General features: G+C 44.7%; 1 protein-coding gene across 1 annotated transcript; it reads left to right on the forward strand.

Annotated features, from left to right (window-relative positions):
- Window positions 1-628: 628 nt before the first annotated feature.
- On the forward strand, window positions 629-21983 carry LOC311506479 (zinc finger protein 646). The gene is made up of 5 exons (XM_084570448.1): window positions 629-771; window positions 7398-10189; window positions 10714-11823; window positions 12864-13726; window positions 18979-21983. The coding sequence occupies exons 2-5, from the start codon at window positions 7623-7625 to the stop codon at window positions 19401-19403; spliced, it is 4965 nt and encodes a 1654-aa protein (XP_084426574.1). The 5' UTR covers window positions 629-771; window positions 7398-7622; the 3' UTR covers window positions 19404-21983.
- The last annotated feature ends 320 nt before the right edge of the window (window positions 21984-22303 follow it).

Consider the following 22303-nt stretch of genomic DNA (forward strand, 5'->3'; position numbering starts at 1 on the left):
ACCTGCAGGAGAAGATTTATCTCTGTGTTGTTATTGTTTCATATGTTTAGTCTCTTATTTCTCATTTTAGTTTGTCCGGTTGTCTGCTGCTCAATGACCCCCTGAGCTTTTGCACCTTCTGGTCCCTGGATCAGGGTCTCTGGGTCTGGGTCTCTGAGGCCCCTTCAGTTAGGCTAATGGTGCCACGTGTTCTCTGGGGCCCCTCAACAGGCATAAATGATCAGCCGAGCTAATCAGTGACAGTGGCAGATGAATGTATGATGAATATTAGCTGCAGACAGTCACACCTGTGGATGTGATGTCCAGGTGTGCTCGTCTGCAGCGTTCTGAGCTCATTAATGACCTCGGAGTGTCATCTGGCCCCGCAGCAGCCCGGCCCGACTCGGCTCGGCTCGGCTCAGCTCTGCTCTCCAGCGGGTCACCGTCAAAACTGACACAGATTCACCTGACTCGGTCCCGTCGGACGTCCCGACAGGTGTGTTTAGAAGCCCAACGCGATGTTTTAGCGGCCCCCCGAAATTTTATTCTGCGCATGATGACGCGGCCGTGACCGCGCCACGCCGCTCTGCGCCGCGCTCCGCTCCGCTCGGCTAGCAGCGGCAGCGGCAGGAAGTATGCTGCTGAAGCGGCGGGAGGGGGACAGAGCCAAGAACCAAAAGTCGCTGGTTAAATAGGAGGAAAAAAATAACCATGCCTAATCCGTGAAACTGGCGCATTTTGCACCCCCTCGCCGAGAATCGTTGACTTTTCGGGCGCGGAGGCCATTTGAGGGTAAGTGGGCTGCATTAAACGGCCGAAAACGCGGTTTTCCATCAAAGGGGGGGCCGCGGTGTGTTTGTCGAGATCTTTGTGTAGCTCCGGGCTAGCCTCGGGTTGCTAATGCTACCGACGCTAGCCTCCGCGAGCTCCTTGCAAGCGGCGGTCCGTTTTATCTTTACCGCCGCCTCGGAGCATTTGGTGTAAAAAGTGAAAGCCGGCCGGGGCGAGCAGCTCTGCGCCGCGGAGGCTGCCTGCGCTTCCCCGCTTTGCCGTTTCGCTCGTTTTTGAACTTCCGTTTCGGATGTTTTCAGTGAACGCGGAGGGATGCTAACCGACTAGCCAGGCCCCGATGCTAACGCTAGCTCGGCCGTGCTTTTCACGTCTCCTCCCGCGGAGCGCTTTTCGTGTAAATAAACGGGGTCGACTCTGCTGTTATTTTCAAACCACGTTTTTATTAAGTGGGCTTTGCTCTTGCTTCTCCTAAAGGTTGTGTTTGTGGTTTTAAAAGGGGCTATTTAAGCCCGTTAGCTCGGGGGGGAAAATGGCTCGCTGCTTCGAAAGCCATTTTCCGATGGAAATGGGGTCTCAGTGAAAGCGGGCTTGATGGCTGAAGGTGTTGTCCCTGCTCTGCTCTGCTCGGGAGCATCACGTCGCAAACACACGGCCACAACCGGAGGCTCCTCCGCCGGCTTAAAACCCGGCTCTGCTCCCTGCTCGGCCGGGCTCCAGCGGGCAGTCACCCGGTTAAAGTCGGGGGGAGCCTGCCGAAAGGAGATGTCGCAGGAGTCCCGGCGGTGAGGATGCTCCGCTTTGTCCCGACAAATTCAATCCGAGGCTGAACCCGACCGAGGAGAGACGGGCCAAGGTCAGGGAGCCCCCTCCCGCTGCGGCCGCGACGGGGGGGTGCTCCTGTGTCTGATCTGCTTTTACTATGAAAAGTCAAGTGTTAAAAAAAAAAATGTGGAGGGAAAAGCTGCAGCTGATGGGAGAAATAAAAACAAAACAGACTCGGGTGATTTGTGCGTGCACGTTATGTGGGAGGATTGTTTTCATCCGGAGACGGTTTTAAACGACGAGAGTGGAGGCTGGAGTGGATGAAGTTTAATGAGTCAGGAGCGGTTTGTTTACATGATGAAGAAAGTTTTGATTGGCTGCTGCTCGGATTCAGATCTGACTGAGAAATCACTGTGGATCATTTCACCTGAAACAGAGACGGAGGCGTGTCAAGAGAGCAGAAAGACAAGAAGATATGTAAATAAACTCAGCCCTACAGAGCCAGAAATGACTGATGATGACCAATTCTTCTGCAGATTAGTACTAGCTCGGTTGATAAAAGGTCAGAGCTGAAGCTGGCGTCTTGTTTTAATCGAAAAGAAGTCCCAGAAACTTTTTTTTTTATAGTGAAAGAAAAGCAGCGGATCTTCAGTTTGGAGTCACTGAAAGAGACTGACGCTGGTCTGAATCTGGATGAGTACATCAAAAACATAAGGGCTGTAAATGCAGCTAATTTTTCCAGCGATAAAATATTTATAGATCTATAAATTGCTGCTGAGTTGAAGGTGATGTCTTCAAACACCTGGTTTTGTTCGGCCAGAAATCTGAAAACAAAGTGAGAGAGAAAAGCTTCAATTATCAGAGCAGTCGCTTGATCACTTAATAAGTCAAATCTAAACAATAACTATCAAATATTTACGTGTTAGGGAGCTTATTTTAATATAAATTAATGTGCAGATTATCCTAATTTGTTGAAACGGATTACTAAAGCCTCATTCAGACTGGATTAACGTCGCAGAGGGAGGTGGAAGGAAATATTCCTGCGGCTCTTTCATTTATCTCATCGTTCAGACAGGACTTTAATCTGATCTGAAAGAGACTTTCGGCGAGACCAGCTGAAACAGGAAGTAAACGAATGCAAACAAACCTCCTGAAATTCATTTGGAAATCAAAGCGAGACAGTTCAGAAGCCGCCCCCCACCCCCGAAAGTCCTCGTGTGTTCATGTTTTCGTCAGTTACAGCGTCTGTTACTGATACGCCGCCGAGAGGCCTGTATGTTGGCGTTGATATGTCCCCACAAAGCTGATAAAAGACACGGACTCGGTTAAAAATAAAAGAGCAGCCGTGATTTGTCGCGGCTTTAAAATCACCGTGGACGACTCCCGATATTCACACGTGAAGAGGAGAAAGTTTGACTCGTGTTTAAGTGATTATTGCTTTTAATTGTATAATCGCTGCGTTGTCTGTGAAACATTCATTAGCTCCTGTCTCGGTAACTGAATATCTTTGGAGACGTCACTCGGAAAAAGTCCCAGAACAGCTAATGGATTATTCACAGATGAAATAATTAGTTTTATTGTTTGTAGCGGTGGTGGAGGCGACCTTCAGATTACTTTCTGCCCATCAGTGTTAAATCTACATCAAACATCTGGACCAGCTCTGCTCCTCCTCCCTGTTCACCCAAAGTCTCACCAGCCTCTGAACAGTTATTTTTTGTTACTGATTAATCGATGAATTGCTCGGTTAAAAACAAAACATTAAAGTCTGTTTTTAAGAACTAAAAGAAAAAATCAACCCTCAGTTAATCAAGACGATATTCAGTAGATTATAAAGCTATAATAATTTCAGGTTAGTACTGCAAAAGAGTGCTGGAAATTATGTTTATTTTTATTTATTAATGTGCTGCTCATTATTTTTCTCAATTATCGGATTATTTATTCTGTAAAAAAAACTCGGTTTACTGTGAAACTCAAAGCTGGTGAATAATTTACTCGAAGCAACTCGTGGCTCCAGCTGTTAAATACCTGAGATTAAAAACGTGTCACGTTCGTGTCGGTGAGACGAGACCGCACAGCTCTGTCCCTTGTAATAGGAGTGTTTTTCTTTATTTAGTTTTTTTAAAGGACATTTCACCAGTTGTTTCCGATAATATGTGAAACAGAATGTGTTTGAATATTTATATAAAACCACGTGTGAAGACGTCGTCTAGAGGAAATGATATAGACATTTATTTTGACTTTTATAGAGAAAAAGCAGCTGTACAGGCTTTTTCACTCTTGTTTTGTTTCGTTTATGTAAAACTGACTGAATAACTAGTAAACCAGAACGAACATTAACCCTGAACTTAAGGCGGAAGATTAAACACGAAGCTAAAAATGTGTGTGAGAGGTGTGTTAGTTCGCTGTGCGCAGTAAAGAGGAATAAAATGTTTATCCTCTCTCTCTCATCATTCATTCATTCATTCATGTGTTTTCACTGCTCTTGTTTTCCTTTCTACCTTCAGACCACAGCTCCTCCAGAGCTCTGCCTCCCCCCCCCCCATCCTCCCCCTTTCCTCCCTCCTCTGGTTTCCTCTACCGCCAATCAAATCCTCCTCCACACCTTTATTTTCCTCGCTTCCCTTTTTTTTTCCTGTTTTTTTTTTTTCTTCCTTCATCCCTTTCTCCAACCTGAACAGGCCACCGGCTACCTCCCCTCCCCCATTCGCCCCCCACTCTTTCTCCTCTGCTGGCTTGTCTTTTTTTTTCTCCTCTCTGTATATTTTTCTAAAATCTCTTCCGTTAGTGATTAATCTAGGGCGACAACAAACTATTATTTTTTCAGTTGTCTGATCTATCAATTATTTCCCATTTCATTTGTTTAACCACTAAATGATAAACAATTTCCCCAATTAAATGTTTAAACTTTTATTAAAACGTAATCAAGACATGTTTTATTATGAAATCTGTGACTGAAGATTTGAGCTTTACCTCTCAACTAATGATACTGACAGTATATTCTGTCATTAATTAATTAATTTAGAATCCCCAATTAACCAAAGATGCACGTCTATGAAATTTGAGAGGGAGGCAGATGGTTCCCTAGCAAGGATGTTAGAACTAGAGATATCAAGATCAAGTTTTTTTTTACCTCCGATCTGATGCTATCTGATAATATTCAGTATCGGCCGTTCTGAGTCCAGATCCGATCTTAATAAATAAAAATGGTCTAACTCCGTAAAACCTCTCTGTAGTATTTTTCGTGTTGACTTTGTCTCCATGAAACGTTTCTCCTTTATTAAATGCGGCGTCCAGTGTTGTTTCGGTGCGGGCTTTGCCTGACTTTTCTTCTTCCACCAGTGTCAAATCAAGTTGCTAATATTGAAAGACAATCTTTTTTGGCAGCTTTGACACTAGCCACCGAAGAGGAATAAGACTTGCTGACGCTGCAGGGACTTGGTTTTGCTTCATGGCAGAGCTGAAATAAATAACGACAAAAGATCCTGTTTTGCTGGAGCCAGATTCCGACTGTATCAGACTCGATACTGATCGGGACATGCCTAATAAGAGCCCAGCGCCTGATGTGACCACTCCTAAACACTGTTATTATTGTCTGCAAAAGGTTGCTTAGAGTCCACTTAGAGTGTAACATTAATGGAAATCTGCATTATTTAGTTTTGTTGGTCTACTCTTTACACTTCTCTGTTGAGGCGCTCACTCTCGGCGGCTACAGTGGTCGGCGGTTTCGTTTTTAGGAAGTGGTCAACTTGCTGGTTGCGAATAGTTGATGTGTTCTCCACACATGACTTTGTCGGGTTGTTGCAGGCCTAGGTGAATCCATTCATGGTTTCTGCAAACCATTATACTGTCGTTAATGTTTGTCCAGCTGCTGGAAACATCTGCTCAGGTGGAACCTGCTCGTTAGTGCATCCAGCTCCGTGGGTGTATTAGAAGATTCATACCAGATTTCAAGATGGCATCTGCCCTTTAAGCCCCACAGAGCATGGCCCGCACCATGCGTCTTAATTAGACGGACTGACTTTTTGTTGGATTTCTGTAAACATGATTGAAAGGACTGTTCAAATGTTGCTGGACCGAGCAGACCAAATATTTTCCAGTGTTTTTTTTTCTTTTGTTTATGGAAACATGGAGGCGGTTAGAGGAACTGTTAGTGTATTAATCAAGCTGGCTGAGCCGACTGACAACAACTCAGGAATTTTAACAGCTTCATGTTGACTGTCCGTATTATCAGAGGCGGGAGGAGACTGTTCTTTATACGAATGGAAGGAGCGCTCATTTTACAGTCTGTGCAGCCTGTACAGAGGGTTAACAAACACACCTGTAATTGTGCGCTGTTAAACAGGAAGAGCTGTGGACTACAGCTAACCTACAATACAATTCTTACAGTTGGACAGCATGGAACATTTTATGTGATTAAAATTTCTCTATAGATACTTGTTAACTTCAGCGCGGTTTCTTTGTAGCTCACTGGATTCAAGTAAGAATAGAATATAATGGCTGGTAGACAGTAAATGAAGGCGACTGTGTGTTTGCAGTGAGTAAATGAAGGGTTAAAGGTAGTTTTGAAAAGATAAGTTCCCTCTCTGCATCCACAGTAAACTGCCTCTGTTGATGAATCCTCTCATAATGACTGAACCTGAAAGCTCTGACCTTCAGATGTTTAAAAAAAAAGAAATTCTTGGTAGAGGCCAGCTGACTGATGAGCAGCTGTGGCAGGATGAGGAGTTAAACCAGTGCAGGATTATCAGGTGGTGTCAAATTGATCTTTAATCTGAATCGGGCAGGAAATGCGGATCTTGTTTCTCAGCAGGATTTCCCTTTCCTTGAAAGTCATTCAAAGTCCTTGAACGACAGCGAGAGTTTGAATCCTGGTGGTTGTAACGAGATGATCACGGCTGTTCTGTAATCTGCTGCAGATTACAGAACAGCCTGTTAAAACTGACACTCGCTAGCTTTAAGCAAGTATTGATCTGATTACTGACTGGTCAGAGAGATAACGTATGTATGCAGGCTGTGCTCATGCAAAGGTGCTGTGTTTCCTTGCAGTTTCCCAATGTCTTTGGACAACAGAATATTATGAAATGGAATAACAATAGTGAAAACCTTAAATAACATAAACATGAGAAGATGTTGCTTTCCTGTGTCTAAAATCTGAATTTTTGATTGGAAATAATGAGACACTTGACGATGTCACTGTGGCCTCCAGGATATGATGCGTTCTTGTTTTTTGTTTGTGGTTTTGCTTTTGATTCATCAAAGGATTAACCATATAATAAAAAGATTCCCCAGTCACTTAAATGTAATGTAAAAACTGTGGGTGCAACCTACACTGTAAATGGTTCATTGTAATGTCTGAGGACAGGTGTGTGTCGAAAGTTGTAGTTTTGTTGTGCACCTGGTGGCAGGTGCGGCTCAGACTATCATGTAGCACCTGGAACAAACAGCAGTGAGTCCATATTGGAGAAATACAAGCACCTGCTTTTTCTGTTAACAAACACATCTTGAATAATCAGTCCATTTTGTGATTGTGTGATTTCTGAAAGGTTCACTGTTCAATACAGGTTTATATATATATAATGCCAGCACAAACAAAGTGGTACTTCACAAAACCCAGAGGCCCAAAACACAGCAAATAGTCTTTGTAAAGCATGATGTGGAAAAGCAGTAGAAAGGTGAATGCTTGAACTAGTTGTTAAATAATCGGACATTTGAGATTGACAGTTATAGTGTTTGCGTTGGGGCAAAATACTGTGAAATCAAATGAATATGAGTTAAACCGTGTTACCATTACCGAAGTGATTGTTTTAAGAGGCTTGGTTAGTTGCATTTTAAGTAACCTCATTTCTTTTTTCTTGTTTCCACAGTGATACCTCATTGGCTGGTGTGACCCCCAGAGGCCCGCCACCTCCCAGGGTGGGCCCTGATTGGCTGAACCTGCACTGACGGCTCTTGGGGAAAAGATGGCCGCCAGCGCCACCCTCAGCTGAAGAGATAAGCCCTGCTGTTTCCTCCCCCCACCGCCCTAGCATCACTGTTCATTACTATGCTGTGAACTGTGATTCCCTCCAACCAGTTTGCGTCAGAGTACTATGGCAATGCATGATATGAGTCGTGCCAAGGGTTTCCCCTGTAAAGAATGTGATATGGTTTGTCCGAGTACTCCAAGTCTTCTAGAACATATGAAAGCACATTATCAGCAAGAAGAGACCGGTCGTTTTGAGTGTGAACAGTGTGGTAGAATTTACAAGCACGCAGCTAGCCTTGCCAATCATAAAAAATCCCACGAAGTGGGATCATTCCAGTGTCCTGTTTGTACACGTACACTGCCCAACGCAGTAGCTTTGAAGAATCACCTGCGGATCCATACTTTGTCCCCTAGTAGTGCACACACAGAAGAAGAGAGTGAGGAAGTGCCCGAAGAAGCAGGCCACGACGAGAGGGACTACGGTCTCGCCCAGGACCTCTCGGACGGGTTTGGGCGCTCACATTTAAACAATAGTGGTATGGGACATAGTGTCCTGCAAAGCCACGAGACAGACGACCACGGAAAAAAAGGCTCCCCTGAGTCAGACGACGCTTGGGACAGACCATTCAAGTGTGATCAGTGTGACAGAACCTACCGGCATCACGGTAGCCTGGTGAACCACAAGAAGTGTCACCAGCAAGGAACTTTTAAGTGTTCTGTGTGTTTTAAACAATTTAGCAACCTGGCTGCCCTAAACAGCCACGAGAGAACTCACTCGAAGTTCAAGACCCCCGGTGCATCCATGGTGAGCAGCAGCAGTAGCAGCAGCAGTCTCCATGACTCGGAGCGCACTACTGGCACCCAGAGTGACGACACCACCTCCTGTTTTTGCCACCTGTGCCAGGTAGCGCTGCCGAACAAGGCGGACTTCCAAGAGCACATACTGCTGCACAACGCTGCTTCGCCCTCTCTCGGCCTGCCACGCAGTTTCCCAGGCATCATGCCCCACAATCTGAGTGCGGTTCGATCCCCAACGTACACCCCAGCCCTGGGGGACCCTCTGCCCCTTCCGCCTCTGCCCACTGAGAAAAGAGGTCCTTATGACCCCATAATGGGCCCTCCAGTCAACAACCCCATCTACACATGTGCATACTGTGGCGCAGGACATCCAGATTTGGAGACATTGAAAGTCCACTATCTAACCCATGATCCTCATCCAGCCTCCCATAGTCAGGACAGCTCCATCCTCAACTCGGACACTCTAAGTTCTGGATCGCAGGGCTCTGTGGCTTCTCCCTCAGGAGGCCGTGTGCCCCAAGCTAATTCTCCAGATGATGGAGAACGGCGATTCAAATGTGGTGAGTGCGGCAAAAGCTACCGGCATGCAGGAAGCCTGGTTAATCACAAGCGCTGCCACCAGACAGGTCACTACCAATGTACCATCTGCTGTAAGCAGTACCCTCACCTAGCAGCGCTACACAGCCACCTACGAAGCCACAAGGGACGTCCCTCCAACCAGCCTATCAGTAATGACAGCAATGATTGGCTATCTCCAGAGCCACTAACTCTGGACTCCCAGCAGAGCTACGTCCAGGAAGGCAGTGGTGCCACCACTCCAATCTCACTGCCAGGAAACCTAGGTGATGCTGCACATTTTGTACCAGATGGGGGCCACAGTAGTGGGTTAGACTCTCTTGAGTTCCATGATCGCTTTGATGGCAGCTCACTCTCCCAGAGTAACTCTGCTCACCGGCAGGCTGACAGACATGTGTGCGCTGACTGTGGTGAGATGTATGGAGATGTATCTGGCATTAAGTCACACATGTGTCCCCGTCGTGGCCAGCAGCCACAGCAGCAGCAGGGCAACATGTCTAATGGTTTCATGGGTAACATGAATTACCACAGTTCTGGTGGAACCTCCCTGCCCGCAGGAAATTCTAGCAGCCTGAAAGAAGGTAGTAGCCAACGACAATACACACAGAGCGCAGGCAAGAGAATGGGCAGCAATGACAAAGATGACGATGATGATGGAGAAGTGTATCAGTGCTCAGTGTGTGGCAACCATTATGCCAGCCTCAGAGCCCTCAGGAGTCACCTGCGTAGCCACGCCAATAATCCAACAGGGCCGGGACCATCCAACCTGGATCAAGACTGGAGGATGATCTGCTCCACCTGTGGACAGAGCTTTTCCAGGAAGCAGGACCTCTTGAATCACCAGCTAGTACATGGACCCCAAAGGCCAGACGGACAGCAACAGGGTATTGCAGGTAGTTCAGCAAATGGCAATGAGAAGATGGATGGTCGCAACCACATTTGTGTTGACTGTGGGATGTTCTTTGCTGACCGCCACCACCTTATCACTCACTTGTGCCCCGGAAAGAACCGGGCAAGCTCATTGAGCAAGCCGGGCCTAAATGGAGCCAAAGTAATGTCTGGAGGAGATGGTGTTGGTGGTGGGGTCGCGGGAGGAAGTCGTGATGTTGGTGGTGATGGACGCAGGCCAATGGTTGACCAAAGTGACAAGCCCCACAAGTGTGACCAATGTGGGCGAGGTTACAGACACCCCTGCTCACTCCTCAACCACAAGAAGTCCCATAAGACTGGTGTTTTCCGTTGTCTGGTGTGCCAGAAACGCTACTATAATCTGCTAGCTCTCAAGAATCACCAAAGGACACACTTTGACTTGAAGAGGTAGGTCCCTCATCCTGTCCATTTTTGATTTTGTCTGGATAGATTGTGCAGAGACTTTTAAGATAAAATTATATTTTTACACACATTTATGAAACAAATGGTAGCGAAAGTTGGTGCCAAAATTACCAAATTCAATATATGGCTACATATGGTGTCGCTTGTGTTGCTCTAGTTCAGTTGAAAAGTGGTCAATTGCCAGTTCAGCCAAAGCATAACTGCTGCGTTTAGAGTGGCTAGTAAGGTTTGGGATCAGTGTTAATTTGTGACCTTTGAAACCGATCTGGTGAGATTTTGCATTATGTATTTGTGTTATGCTTTATTTCAAAGAATGGATAGTATGTTGCCAAACTGGTTGCACTTTAGTCAGCCACAACAGCATAGCTGCAAAACTGCTCTCTTTATGAGGAATTTGACTCTTGGCCACAACAGAAGCCTATACAGGGTCTTGTTGTTTGTTGAAATGTATTAATTAGATGTGTTTCGATATTTTGTGTTATCTTCACCTCTGCCCGTCCCTGTTACAGGCACAAGTGTGAAGAATGTGGCAAAGCCTTCAAAATCCAAAAGCAGCTGATCAACCACCTTCGTCTCCATGAAGAACACCGGGCCAAAGGTCTTGTTCGGACTGGTCCAAATGGGTCCCGCTTCCAGCAGCCTGGTCCATCTCAAATGCAGACTATGAGAGGAGAGGCATCAAAGAGCCAGGCAATGGGAGTTAAATACAGCCATCAAGGCTTCAAAAAGCCCTACTCTTCAGCTGGCACATCTAGGCCACAAAAGTTTGACCCTGCTGAAAGTGGACGCCGGCCTTTTGCCTGTGAAGAATGTGGGAAGACCTACCGTCATGCAGGCAGCCTGGCCAATCACAAGAACCTTCACAAAATTGGGGAGTACCACTGCAACGTATGCAACTCTACATACCCCAATAGACTGGCAATGAAAAACCATCTTCGGCTCCACTTTGCCCAGAAGAAGCACAACTGCCAAGAGTGCGGCAAGGGCTTCCGCACCCAGAGGCAACTAGCTACCCACACTACAGCTGGCCTGTGCAAAGGTCCGCAGGGCCCTGGAGCTCAAATGGATTTTGAGTGTGATGGCTGCTGCGAAGGATTTGCCACAGCTGATGAGCTTGCAGCTCATGACTGCCCGGCCCAGCACCTTCCTTCATCCTCCTCCACCAACAGCTCCACCAATATTAGCTTGGAGAGAAGCTCTGTGGACTTGGACTCTGATGAGAGACCCTATGCCTGTGACTTATGCAGCTGCGCATACAAACATGCTAGCTCCTTGCTGAACCACAAGCACACCCACAAGACGGGCAACTTCCGGTGCAACTTCTGTGACAAGCCCTATACCAACTACATGGCGCTACGTAACCACATGCGCATCCACACACAACGGAAGAAGCACATCTGCCACACATGTGGGAAAGCCTTCCGGCTGGCCAGGTTTCTCCGCAACCACCAGAAGGTCCACGAGGAGGGGGCTACCCCCTTTGGCTGCCCCACCTGTGGGAAGAGTTTCCAGGGGAGGTCTGGTCTGGCCAGGCACCGCTGCGGGGACAACCAGGTAGGCATGGAAGTCAGGAGGAAGGCCACTGCACCCGCGGGAGAGGGCGAAGAGTGTCGGTACACGTGAGTTCTCGTCAGTTGTTTGTGATTCTTCGAAGTTGAAAAAACAAATAGTGAAGATAAATTTAGGTCTCTACATGTCTATTACAGGTATATGATCTCCAATCCGGCTTCCTTGGGACCATACGCGTGCCGGAATTCGGATTTTTCTGAAGTTTGGACAAATTGAATTAGTGGAGAGACCAGATAAGTCAACCCCGTTTGCTTTCAGTTAGCATATATCACACACTTTAGTTTTTAGGTTATCGCAAATATTTCATGTCTAGATGCACTGTTTACATGCTTTGTTTTGATGAAGTATTGATGTTGTGTGTTCCTTGCTCTTGTTCTGATTTTGATTGTAGTCTTTGATTTGTTTGTGATTGTTTTGATACTGGCCAGTTATTAGACTAGAAACTGCAGTTTTTTTGATGGGGCTGTTGTATTTTGACGTCTGAAAGGGAAGCGTAGGAAGTATTTGGAGCTAGCTGCACTGCACATGTCCAAAGTGAATGTTTTCTTCACTACAGTATAGTCGCTGTCACAACTGACAGGACGGAAGTTCTTTGGGCATGTTTGATTGAGTTCTCATCACTGCATTCCTAATTTAGAAATCACCCCAAAGAAGGCTTAGAGAGAAGGTTTTTGAATCTGTTCAGACTGTGAATGAAGCTGTTTGATTTGTGCAGTGCAGGAAGCAACAGATGCCTCCCACTTTCCACAAAAATCCCAGCAGTAGTTTTTCCCCATGTCCCTTTCCTCCCCAAGAAATCTTTTCCCCTATAACCTATTTAGGAATCATAACGTTAAATGGTAAACCACTTTGTAGTCTTCTTTAAAAGATTTAAGCCGGATTTCAGATCATATACCTGTATGCATAACATCTTATGTATATTTCAGTAATTGAAAGAAAAAGTGGTAACCGGTAACTGAGATTTATTTGGCTGGAACAGTGAAAAACATCCATCGTCAGTTACTAACCTTCCCCTTTCTCTCTTTCTGTATTCCCTCTCCTTTATCCCTTTGTTCCTCCCCCGTGTTCTTCCTTGTTTGTATCTGCACAGATGTGATCAGTGCGGCCGTTCCTACCGCCACGCCAGCTCCCTCCTCAACCACAAGAACACTCACACTGTTGGCATCTATCACTGTGCCGTGTGCCTCAAGACCTACTCCAACCTTCTTGCCCTGAAGAACCATCGCCGTATCCACTCCGAGACGCGGCGCCACCGTTGCCACGACTGCGGGAAGGCCTTCCGTGTTTCCTCTCAGCTCTACAACCACCGACGTGTCCACCAGAAGCAGCGGGAGCTGACCTGCCGGTCTTGCCAGCGGGCCTTTCCCACACAGGCCAGCTTCAGGCTTCACATGGAAATCACCCACGGCCAGCCACCGCAGCCCCGCCAGCCCAGACCCCAGCAGCCCCGCCCAGGGGGCTCCCAGGAGCTGGGCTGGGGGTCAGGTCTGGACCTCACCTTGATGCAAGAGCAAGGACTTGACCCCAGCAGTATGGCCAAAGCCCGCAGCAGAGGGGGTAACAGTGAGATTATAAAGTCCCATGTCTGTGACCAGTGTGGACGTTCTTACCGCCACGCCAGCTCCTTGCTCAACCACAAGAACAGCCACAAGACCGGGACCTACTTCTGCAACTCCTGCCAAAAGGAGTTCCCTAACCTGATGTCCCTCAAGAACCACCGGCGCATCCACACCGAGCCCAAGCGCTACCAGTGCCCCGACTGTGGAAAGTCCTTCCGGGTCTCCACTCAACTTATCTGCCACCGCCGCATCCACACCAAGGAAAAGCCGTTCTCCTGCCAGCAGTGTGACAAGCGCTTCTCCTCCAAGTCCAACCTGAGGCACCACATGAAGGTGCACTGGAGCGGCTCGACGGCGCCCCCTCCCATGGCTATGGGTGCGCCCAACTTCCTGGGTATGCCCGGCGGCCCCTTCATATAAGCTAAGGGATGAGGGTGGGGCTTGGGGGATGTGGGGGGCAGTCACTTGCCAAGGTTTCTCGAGGTGCCAAAATGTAGCCTAATCTTCCTCCTGCTCACCCTCCTCTTTCTCATTATCCATGTGTGTCTGTGGTGTGTGTGGAGAACAGGCTGCTTGACAACATACACACTACATGGACGCTGCACACACAAGACTGAAAATGGAGGATGTGCGCGCACACACACACACACTCCCTCTCACCGATTTTCCCATGAGGCCCTGGTAGATCAGTCCGGCTGTCCCCACAGACTGACTGACAGCAGACTGGACTATAGACAGACACAGTGTAGTTTCTATGAACTGGAAGGACTTCACTACACCTGCCTTACTGCCTGCTGCATGTTGCCCTGTGAAACTGAGCTTCTTTGAACTCTTCTTGTTGTGGACCAGACCCCGCACAGCTGCAGCGACTGAGCTGTACCCAGACTGTAGAACCCAGCTAGAGAGACTGGTGGGTCCTGTGCAGGGGACTGTTGGAGCTCTGAGGGTCCACTGAAGGTGTGAGGGAGTCTGATGCTTGTTTTCATCTAATCATTATGATCCCAGGAGCTGATTGGTCCACTGTTGCAGTTGTTTTTTCTGTTTCCTGCCTCCATCCTGTTTCTGATGGTGTTTCTAGGGAGTTTTGTTCGGATGAAATGTTCTCGTGGCCTTTGTCACAGTGTTTTTAAACCATTTTCAGACTGAGTCAGTCTAAACTGTTTCTGTCACCAACATGTGGGATCAGTGTTTTTTTTTTGTACCTTATTGTTTTGGCGGGAGGCAGCAATGGCTTGTGGGAACGTTGAGGACTAAAGACGGACGGTTTGGTCTCTGGGGGCTGCTTTAAATGTGTGCGTGTATGTGTGTGTGTGCGTACGTATGTATGTGTGTGTGATGTAGCTTCGACCACTTCAGACATCTCGTTCACACGTGTGGACTCAGAAACGCTCACTGAGCCATTCTCTCATGTTCAAGTTTTTTTTTTTCTTCTGTAGCTCCTGAAAGCTTGATGAAGCAGCGATCAGCTGTTCATGAATAGGAAAACCATTTGTATGAAGTGTTTTTAAGGTTCCTGTGTTTGAGACCATGTTATTGACAAGTGGTGAGGTTTTTGAGCAGTGCGTTTTGAGTTCTGTTCTCATTTGTCTGAGTGAAAAAAAAAGATTATTTATTTAGGGAAGGTTTCAGTCCTTCGTCAAACCTTTTTAACCTGTTTATTTGTGAAATTGATTTCATTTTGTGAAACTAAACATGTAACTTAATATTTAAGAATCAGCTTTAACAGTTTTAATGGTGATTGATCAGCAGACGGAATCTACAGGGATTGACTGTCAAAGTTGAACCGGGACATTCAGTCGTCCTGACTCTCTTTGACTGCAAAACTAAAAGCTACACAGTGGAAATGAGGTCAGTGTTTTCCTGAAGGCTGCTTGTCGCTGTCGCAGGTCACGGAATCTGTTGTTACAACAGTAAGCGAGCGCTCGTCCCTCTCAACTTATCTAAACTTCTAGATGTTGGACAGAAGATAAAGCGTCCTTCCTCCTGGTGATGTCAAATTTTGCAGATTGACTTCACTGACTTCAGGATGTCTCAGTCGGTCCTGATTTGCAAAGAAGGAGAAAAGACTGAACCGTTAACGTTTCGATAAGAGATTCACAGTCTGCAGGTCTGTTTTTAAAATGCCTTGTTTCGTCAGAAATACAGTTTCATGGTTGTAACTTTCTCATTACTCGGTATAAGCCTCAGTTCAACAGGAAATATGAGAAGCACATTTGAATATCGTAAAAAAAAACAAACATTCAATTAATTGTTCAGAATTCTTACTGGAACAGTTTTAAAGCGTCAAAGCTGCACAGAATAATGCTGCCTTCTTCTCTTTCTGTCAGCAAGCGTTTTTTTTTTTTTTGTTTGTTTTTTACTTTTGAATAACCTTTATTGAATTGTCAAAAGTAATCAGCAACTCTTGTTACTTCTCCAGCGTTTTCTAGACAAATCAATCCACTAATCAGTAATGAAACAACAGTCGCTCCTGCAGGTGTGGAGGAGGTTTGTTCTGGTCCAGTTTTTGAGTCCACACGTGTGAACAAGAAGTGATCATCTGATCGAGTCCACGGGCCGCGGTCGGCCTCTGACTCGACTGAAAGAAAAGAAGAACGGCGCGAGGATTGAGTCGGCTCCTGTAATGTAATCGTTGTTTCTCTGCAGAAGGAAAAAAGACGACAGATCGTGTAGTAATGCATTTATTTATATGATTATTATTATTATTAACACTTGTAATGGACAGCGCTAGTCTTTAGGATGTGTGAGTTTAGAGCTGTGTTGATGTAAACACCCCCCCCCCTCCTGTACCCACAATGCCCCTGTTCTGTGGAGCTGAAGGACTGACAGACTCCGCGGAGACTCTTGAGGACGCAACGTTCTTCTCGCCTTCTTATAAAAGTGATGTTGTGATGGTCTTTCTCAGCCGAGCCTTCCCATCATCCCCCTCTTCTTCCATATTTATCTTCTCGTTGACTTTGACTGAACTCCCCCCTCCCTTCTTCCCCCCTCCTCCCCCGTTGTCAGAAATCAAACTTGCGTTGAAAGGGACGCCTCTGTGCATTCAGTCCTTTTTTATGTTACACTTTATGGTAACCTCTTGTATTTATTGGTGTTTTTTTTTTTTTCCTCTTTATTTAATTGCGTTGTTTTTGGACTGTTGGAAGCCTCTGTGTGTTTAAAAAAAACACCGTCTGTCAGCGTTTTCAGGAGCACTGGTGCTAGTTTAAAAAAAAAAAGATTAAAAGTGAAAAGCCGTGCAGTGACCGTCAAGTGCTGTAGGAGTCCGTGTGATCTAGAACACAGAAATAATAACTGTACATTCTCTATTTTTATTTTGCCGGTTTCTTCCTCCACGGTTGGTTTTCGTTGTTTGGACACTTTCCCGCCTGCATTTCAAGTAGTTTTTAGAGAAGACGAAGAAGAAGAAGATTGGTTTGGAACAACTATAACCCCTTTTTGTTTGAAGTTCTAACGTTTTGTTTCCATGCATATATATGTAATGCTTACTATACACTTTTATAAACTATGTTTTGATAATTCATTTCTTAACAGAAAAACTTGTCCATATACTATAACCCTTACTGCTGAGTACTGAAAATAAATAGCTGAAAAAACACAGTGGAGCTCAGTGTTTTCAATCTGCTCATATTCAAATCTGCAGGTCTCATTTCAGGTTCCTAATCTATACCTTATCTGGCATTAAAAGTCTTAAATGCTTCTTAGTTAAAAATATTTACATCAGGATTATTTAGTGAAAACTGAAAGGCAATTAGAATTATTGGACCATAAATGAGCTTTATAGGTTGAGCTGGTGCTGAGAATGTTTTAATACATTAAGTTAATGTATTCCTATGTCTATATGTCCATAAGGTTTTAACTACACTTAAGCCACTTTGTGTAGATAATCAGAGGTTAGCATAGTTAGCTTGTTCCATGTAGATTTATAGAAATCATTTACTTCTTTCTGGTCCAAGTTACCAATCGATTTAGACTGAAGTTAGAATCGCCCACCTAATTGATTCACTGACGTTTGATCAAGAACCATTAAGGATATTAAAAACATCTCCAAATATATATTATTTGAGTCTGATTGTATAATGAAGCCAGCGTCTGATTTATAAACTGACAAACCTTCAGGATCACATCTTGATCATTCAGGGACAAGCATCTCCTGGGGCACATGTTATTTAAAGTTTTAAGTTAACAGCCTGTAGTTTATACACATACAGTTAGCCAGCTTTAATACTGTATATTAATTATTCTGTTCTGGTTTTGCATGAATTTAAAAGCGAAGTTTGATTTCTTGCCTTCCTCTGTGGTACCACCAACAACTTCATAATGGCCAGACTGAAACCTGAGAAGATCAAACACAGACGCTATCATGCAGTTCAGTTCCCTGACATTTAAAGATACAAAAGGTCTCTGTGGTTGTTGTGACATAAACAGAATGAACTGTTTTCACCAGTGGATTAATCCCTGTTTAGTGCTGTAGTGGCAGCTCTTGGAGGACTGAATGGTATCATTCAGTGAAATATATACAAACTGATCACATTTGGAAAAGAATCAGCAGTGATGATCATCACTTTGGCTCTTTAATAAAAAGGGTTTTGTTTTTCTCCATTAAGATGAGAATATTTTACTGGCTGCATTGTATTGATCTCTGGAGCTCAGTGTTTTTAAAATCCTGCATCCCAGCTCCCAGTCTCTAGGTAAGACAATAAATGAATGTTGCATTGTCCCTCTTCACTTCATGACTGAAAAAACAGGACATGCTGTGATTTAAATCAGTGGTCAGCTCAGTCAGAGCTACCTGTACTCAAGTATTCCTGCAACGGACGAAAAGCATAAAATGTGTATATGTTCTGGAGGAAAATAACCATAGAAAACACTGATTAGTTCAATCCTAAAACAATAGCTCACTAGCTAGCTAATGTATCACTTAAAAGCCACATGGTGACACAGAAAATTACTGTGATGGAAAAACATTTGAAAATGTTAGGTAAACTAACAAAGCTTAACTGAAAATAGTGGACAAATAGTTAACTTCAAACTGTTTAGTAACCTAAAAGTACTGGACAAACAGTCATATAGTTAGCTAGAAGTAAAGGACAAATATTTTAAATAGTTAGCTAAAGTAACAGACAAACAGTCAAATAGTAGTTAGCTAAAGTAATGGACGAACAGTCAAATAGTAGTTAGCTAATGTAAAGGACAAACAGTCAAATGGTAGTTCGCTAAAGGTTCAGGCCAAACAGTCAAATAGTAGTTAGCTAAAATAAAGAACAAACGGTCAGTTAGCTAAAGTAACGGACGAACAGTCAAATAGTAGTTAGCTAAAATAAAGAACAAACGGTCAGTTAGCTAAAGTAACGGACGAACAGTCAAATAGTAGTTAGCTAAAGGTTAAGGCCAAACAGTCAAATCGTTAGCTAAAGTAAAGGCCGAACAGTCAAATGGTTAGCTAACGTACACATTCAGTTAAATTATTTTGTTGGAGTAAATTTGGGACTCCTGTGTGGTTTCCCACTTTGCCAGATTGGTTATCAGTTTCTGACTATATTATTTTGACACAGTGAATCTCTGATCTAACAGAAAGTCTGAATCTGCAATAACTTTCCCTTTGTGAGGTTGTCTGAATTGAAACTGGTGTTTCTCTTCTCTCAGATCTGAGTCCGGTGGGTTCGAGCACCAGCTCCAAGAGCTTCGTCTGCAGTGAGTGTGGACGTTCCTACCGCCACGCCAGCTCGCTGCTCAACCACAAGAACAGCCACAAGACAGGGACCTACTTCTGCAACTCCTGCCAAAAGGAGTTCCCTAACCTGATGTCCCTCAAGAACCACCGGCGCATCCACACCGAGCCCAAGCGCTACCAGTGCCCCGACTGTGGAAAGTCTTTCAGGGTGTCCACGGCACTCGTCTGCCACCGCCGCATCCACACCAAGGAGAAGCCGTTCTCCTGCCAGCAGTGTGACAAGCGATTCTCCTCCAAGTCCAACCTGAGGCACCACATGAAGGTGCACTGGAGAGGAGCGTCGCTATCCAGAGGAGCATCGTCCGCCTTCCTCACCGTTCCCTCCAGACCTTTCTGAATGTCTGGTTTCACTGTTTGAACTACACTTTGGTCTGGACTGGAAAGACAACTACACCAGACCCAGACCACATAGTCTCCTGAGGAAGACTGCAGCTTGAATCATCTTACAATCAGCTGAATAGCTGACTGTGAAATTTAATCCTTCGTGCTGAGATCTGAGGCAGAATTTGAACATTTAGTCAACATTTTAATTCTACAAAATATTGTCAGATTTCACACTGAGGTATTCAGTTTATTACTGACGTAACATCAAATGTGACAGCATTTCCAAACTAGCTCCACCTGGAAACTGAAACTCCCTTCACACAACCTGAAATGCTGTGTTTGTCGAGTTCCTCTCCATTGGTGGTAAACGTACTCTGAGTTTCTCAGCCTCGTGTTCTTCTGCTTCTACAGTAAACCCACAAACACTTTCTCTGCCACAGATTGACCTCTGCTTGCCCCCATGGACAGTCAATGGGTTTCAGAGTTTGGAAGCTTTGGTCAGTTTTGATTGAGCTTAACTGACAGACTCTGGATCATGAAGGATTATAGGTCTTGTATTTTTTTCCACTGCAGGATTTCAGTTTTTATACCGCAGATGACAACTGAATCATCTTCTCTTTGATTACTGTCGACACTGATCACGTGTTTTTGCTTGGTGTCGCTGCGCCAACAGATGAGATGCACTCGATTCCTTTAACTCTTGTTACCTCTACTTGTTGAACTACTGACGTCATCCTCTTCCTCTGAATTAGTCTGAGGTCAAAATCAGACTTGTTTTCTTTTTCCTGCTGGACAACCAGTTTGATAGAGAACTAGTTTGAAGACCTGAACAAGTTTCTTCACCTGGGTTCTCACCTTTACCTTCACCTCTCTTTAACAGTTTGCTTGCCTATTTCTTCGCCTGTATCCTCACCTGTTTCATTACCTATATTCCCACCTGTATTCTCACCTGTATTCTCACCTGTATCATTACTTGTGTCCTCACCTGTTTCATTACCTATATTTCCATTTGTAATCTCACCTGTATCATTACCTGTATCATCACCTGTTTCATTACCTGTATTCCCAGCTGTATCATCACCTGTATCCTCACCCATATTCCCAGCTGTATTCTCACCTGTATCATTAACTGTATCATCACCTGTATCACCTGTATCCTCACCGGTATTCTCATCCGTATTCTCACCTGTATCATTATGTGTATCCTCACTTGGATCCTCATCTATATTCTCAACCATATCCTCACCTGTATCCTCACCTATATTCTCATATGTATCCTCATCTGTATTCCCATCTCTATCATCACCTGTGTCCCAACCAGTATCCTCACCTGTATTTTTATCTGTATCATCACCTGTATCCTCACCCATATCCTCACCTGTATCATCACCTGTGAAGTCAACATTTTTTTTTAGCTGTTTCCTCGCCTGTACCCCTTGATACATTCTCACCTCTTTCCTCATCTGTTTTCTCACCTGTATCCTCAACATCATCCTCGCTTGTATTGCCGCCAGTTTCCTCACTAGCTCAGAACATTGATGAAAGTTTTTTGGCAGAAGTGGGTTTCTACAAACAACAGTTAAAGATGGCCTCTGAACACTAATTCTTTCTCGTCGTGGGTTTCTTTCAAGGACAAAGCTGATGTCGGGAGCCATGCAGTTTTGTCTCTGAGGAAACTCCCTAAAACAGACTTCGGCTTCATCAAGAAGCAGCCTGAAGACCAGCAACATCAAAGAGCAACCTTTGTCATCTTTATCACCTAGTGTTTGTAATGTAGTCAGGTAGTTTTTGGGCACCTGTATTTTCTGACTCTGTGCCTGATATCTCTCATATATAGATAATTAAAGGGTTGTGGTACAAACTAGTGAAAAGTAGGCTCTTCAAAGTAACCATGATGATGATAGTGCGTCATCTGCTTTCACTCAGCCACAATCTGCAGCTGTTTTCACTACTTTGTCACGAAAAGTGGATGAAACACACGTACATGTGGTGTGGTCGGTTAGAGTTTAATGTGGTTTATCGGATGAAATAATTTGTGGCAGACGGACAACTGCAGTTATTGTGTCGGCCATTTTGGGTCCCTTCACCAAACCCTTATTTCTGCGGCACAATGCGTTCAACAACAGAGAAAGTAAACACATTCTTCTATTCTTATATTTATCAGTGCTTTTGTTTTGCTTTTAACCACAATTACAATAATATAATCATAAAAAAATATTATTTTATATTTATGAGAAAGAAAAAAGATTCATATATAAATTTAAAGCACTTTTGACAGCTTGTTCTGATTTATGTGTACCACTGACTACGCTTACATGGACAATATTCCTTTATTGAGATCAGAGATGAAAATCAGAGATGAAAACCTTATCAAAGGTTTACACCTCTCCTCTCAATTTGATGGACAATTCCTATTCTGATTGTGGTGGGTACATGGTATCGTTATTGGAATATTAGAGTCCATGTAAACGTAGCCTCTCTGCAGCATGATCAGAATAATCTGGTTTACTTTAGCTGAGGATGCAAAATTGTGCAGTAGAAAGCTACAAGTAGAAGCGTAGCAGTAAAGTCTTGGTGCCGGTTTGATGATGTATTGTTATTGTACCTCTGTGTCACCTTTTATATCTATATCTATATACACAGTATATATAAAATATATAAACAAAGTTGTTTATGCTTCAAAAATGATTTTTTTTTCATAGAAGAATGTTGTAAAACCAGAAAGACAGTTGGAAGATGTCATGAGATTCAAGAAGTCTGACACACACTGCTGGTTTGAGTCTGCACCACTCACAATCAGCAGAAATGAACCACACCTCTCACGTGAGTTCACTCACCTGCTCGTTCAGCCCGTTAAAGCTCTGCTGGGTCCTGCCGATCTCCCTCTGCAGCAGCAGCAACAACAACACATGC

The sequence above is a fragment of the Chelon labrosus genome (assembly GCF_963514085.1).
Source record: "Chelon labrosus genome assembly, chromosome: 21".
Taxonomy (NCBI): domain Eukaryota; kingdom Metazoa; phylum Chordata; class Actinopteri; order Mugiliformes; family Mugilidae; genus Chelon; species Chelon labrosus.

Coding starts and splice junctions, on each gene's coding strand:
- LOC311506479 (XM_084570448.1), top strand. CDS start 7,623: ATGGCAATGCATGATATGAGTCGTGCCAAGGGTTTCCCCTGTAAAGAA. Junction 11,824..12,863: donor GGCGAAGAGTGTCGGTACAC/GTGAGTTCTCGT, acceptor GTATCTGCACAG/ATGTGATCAGTGCGGCCGTT. Junction 13,727..18,978: donor GGGTGCGCCCAACTTCCTGG/GTATGCCCGGCG, acceptor CTCTTCTCTCAG/ATCTGAGTCCGGTGGGTTCG.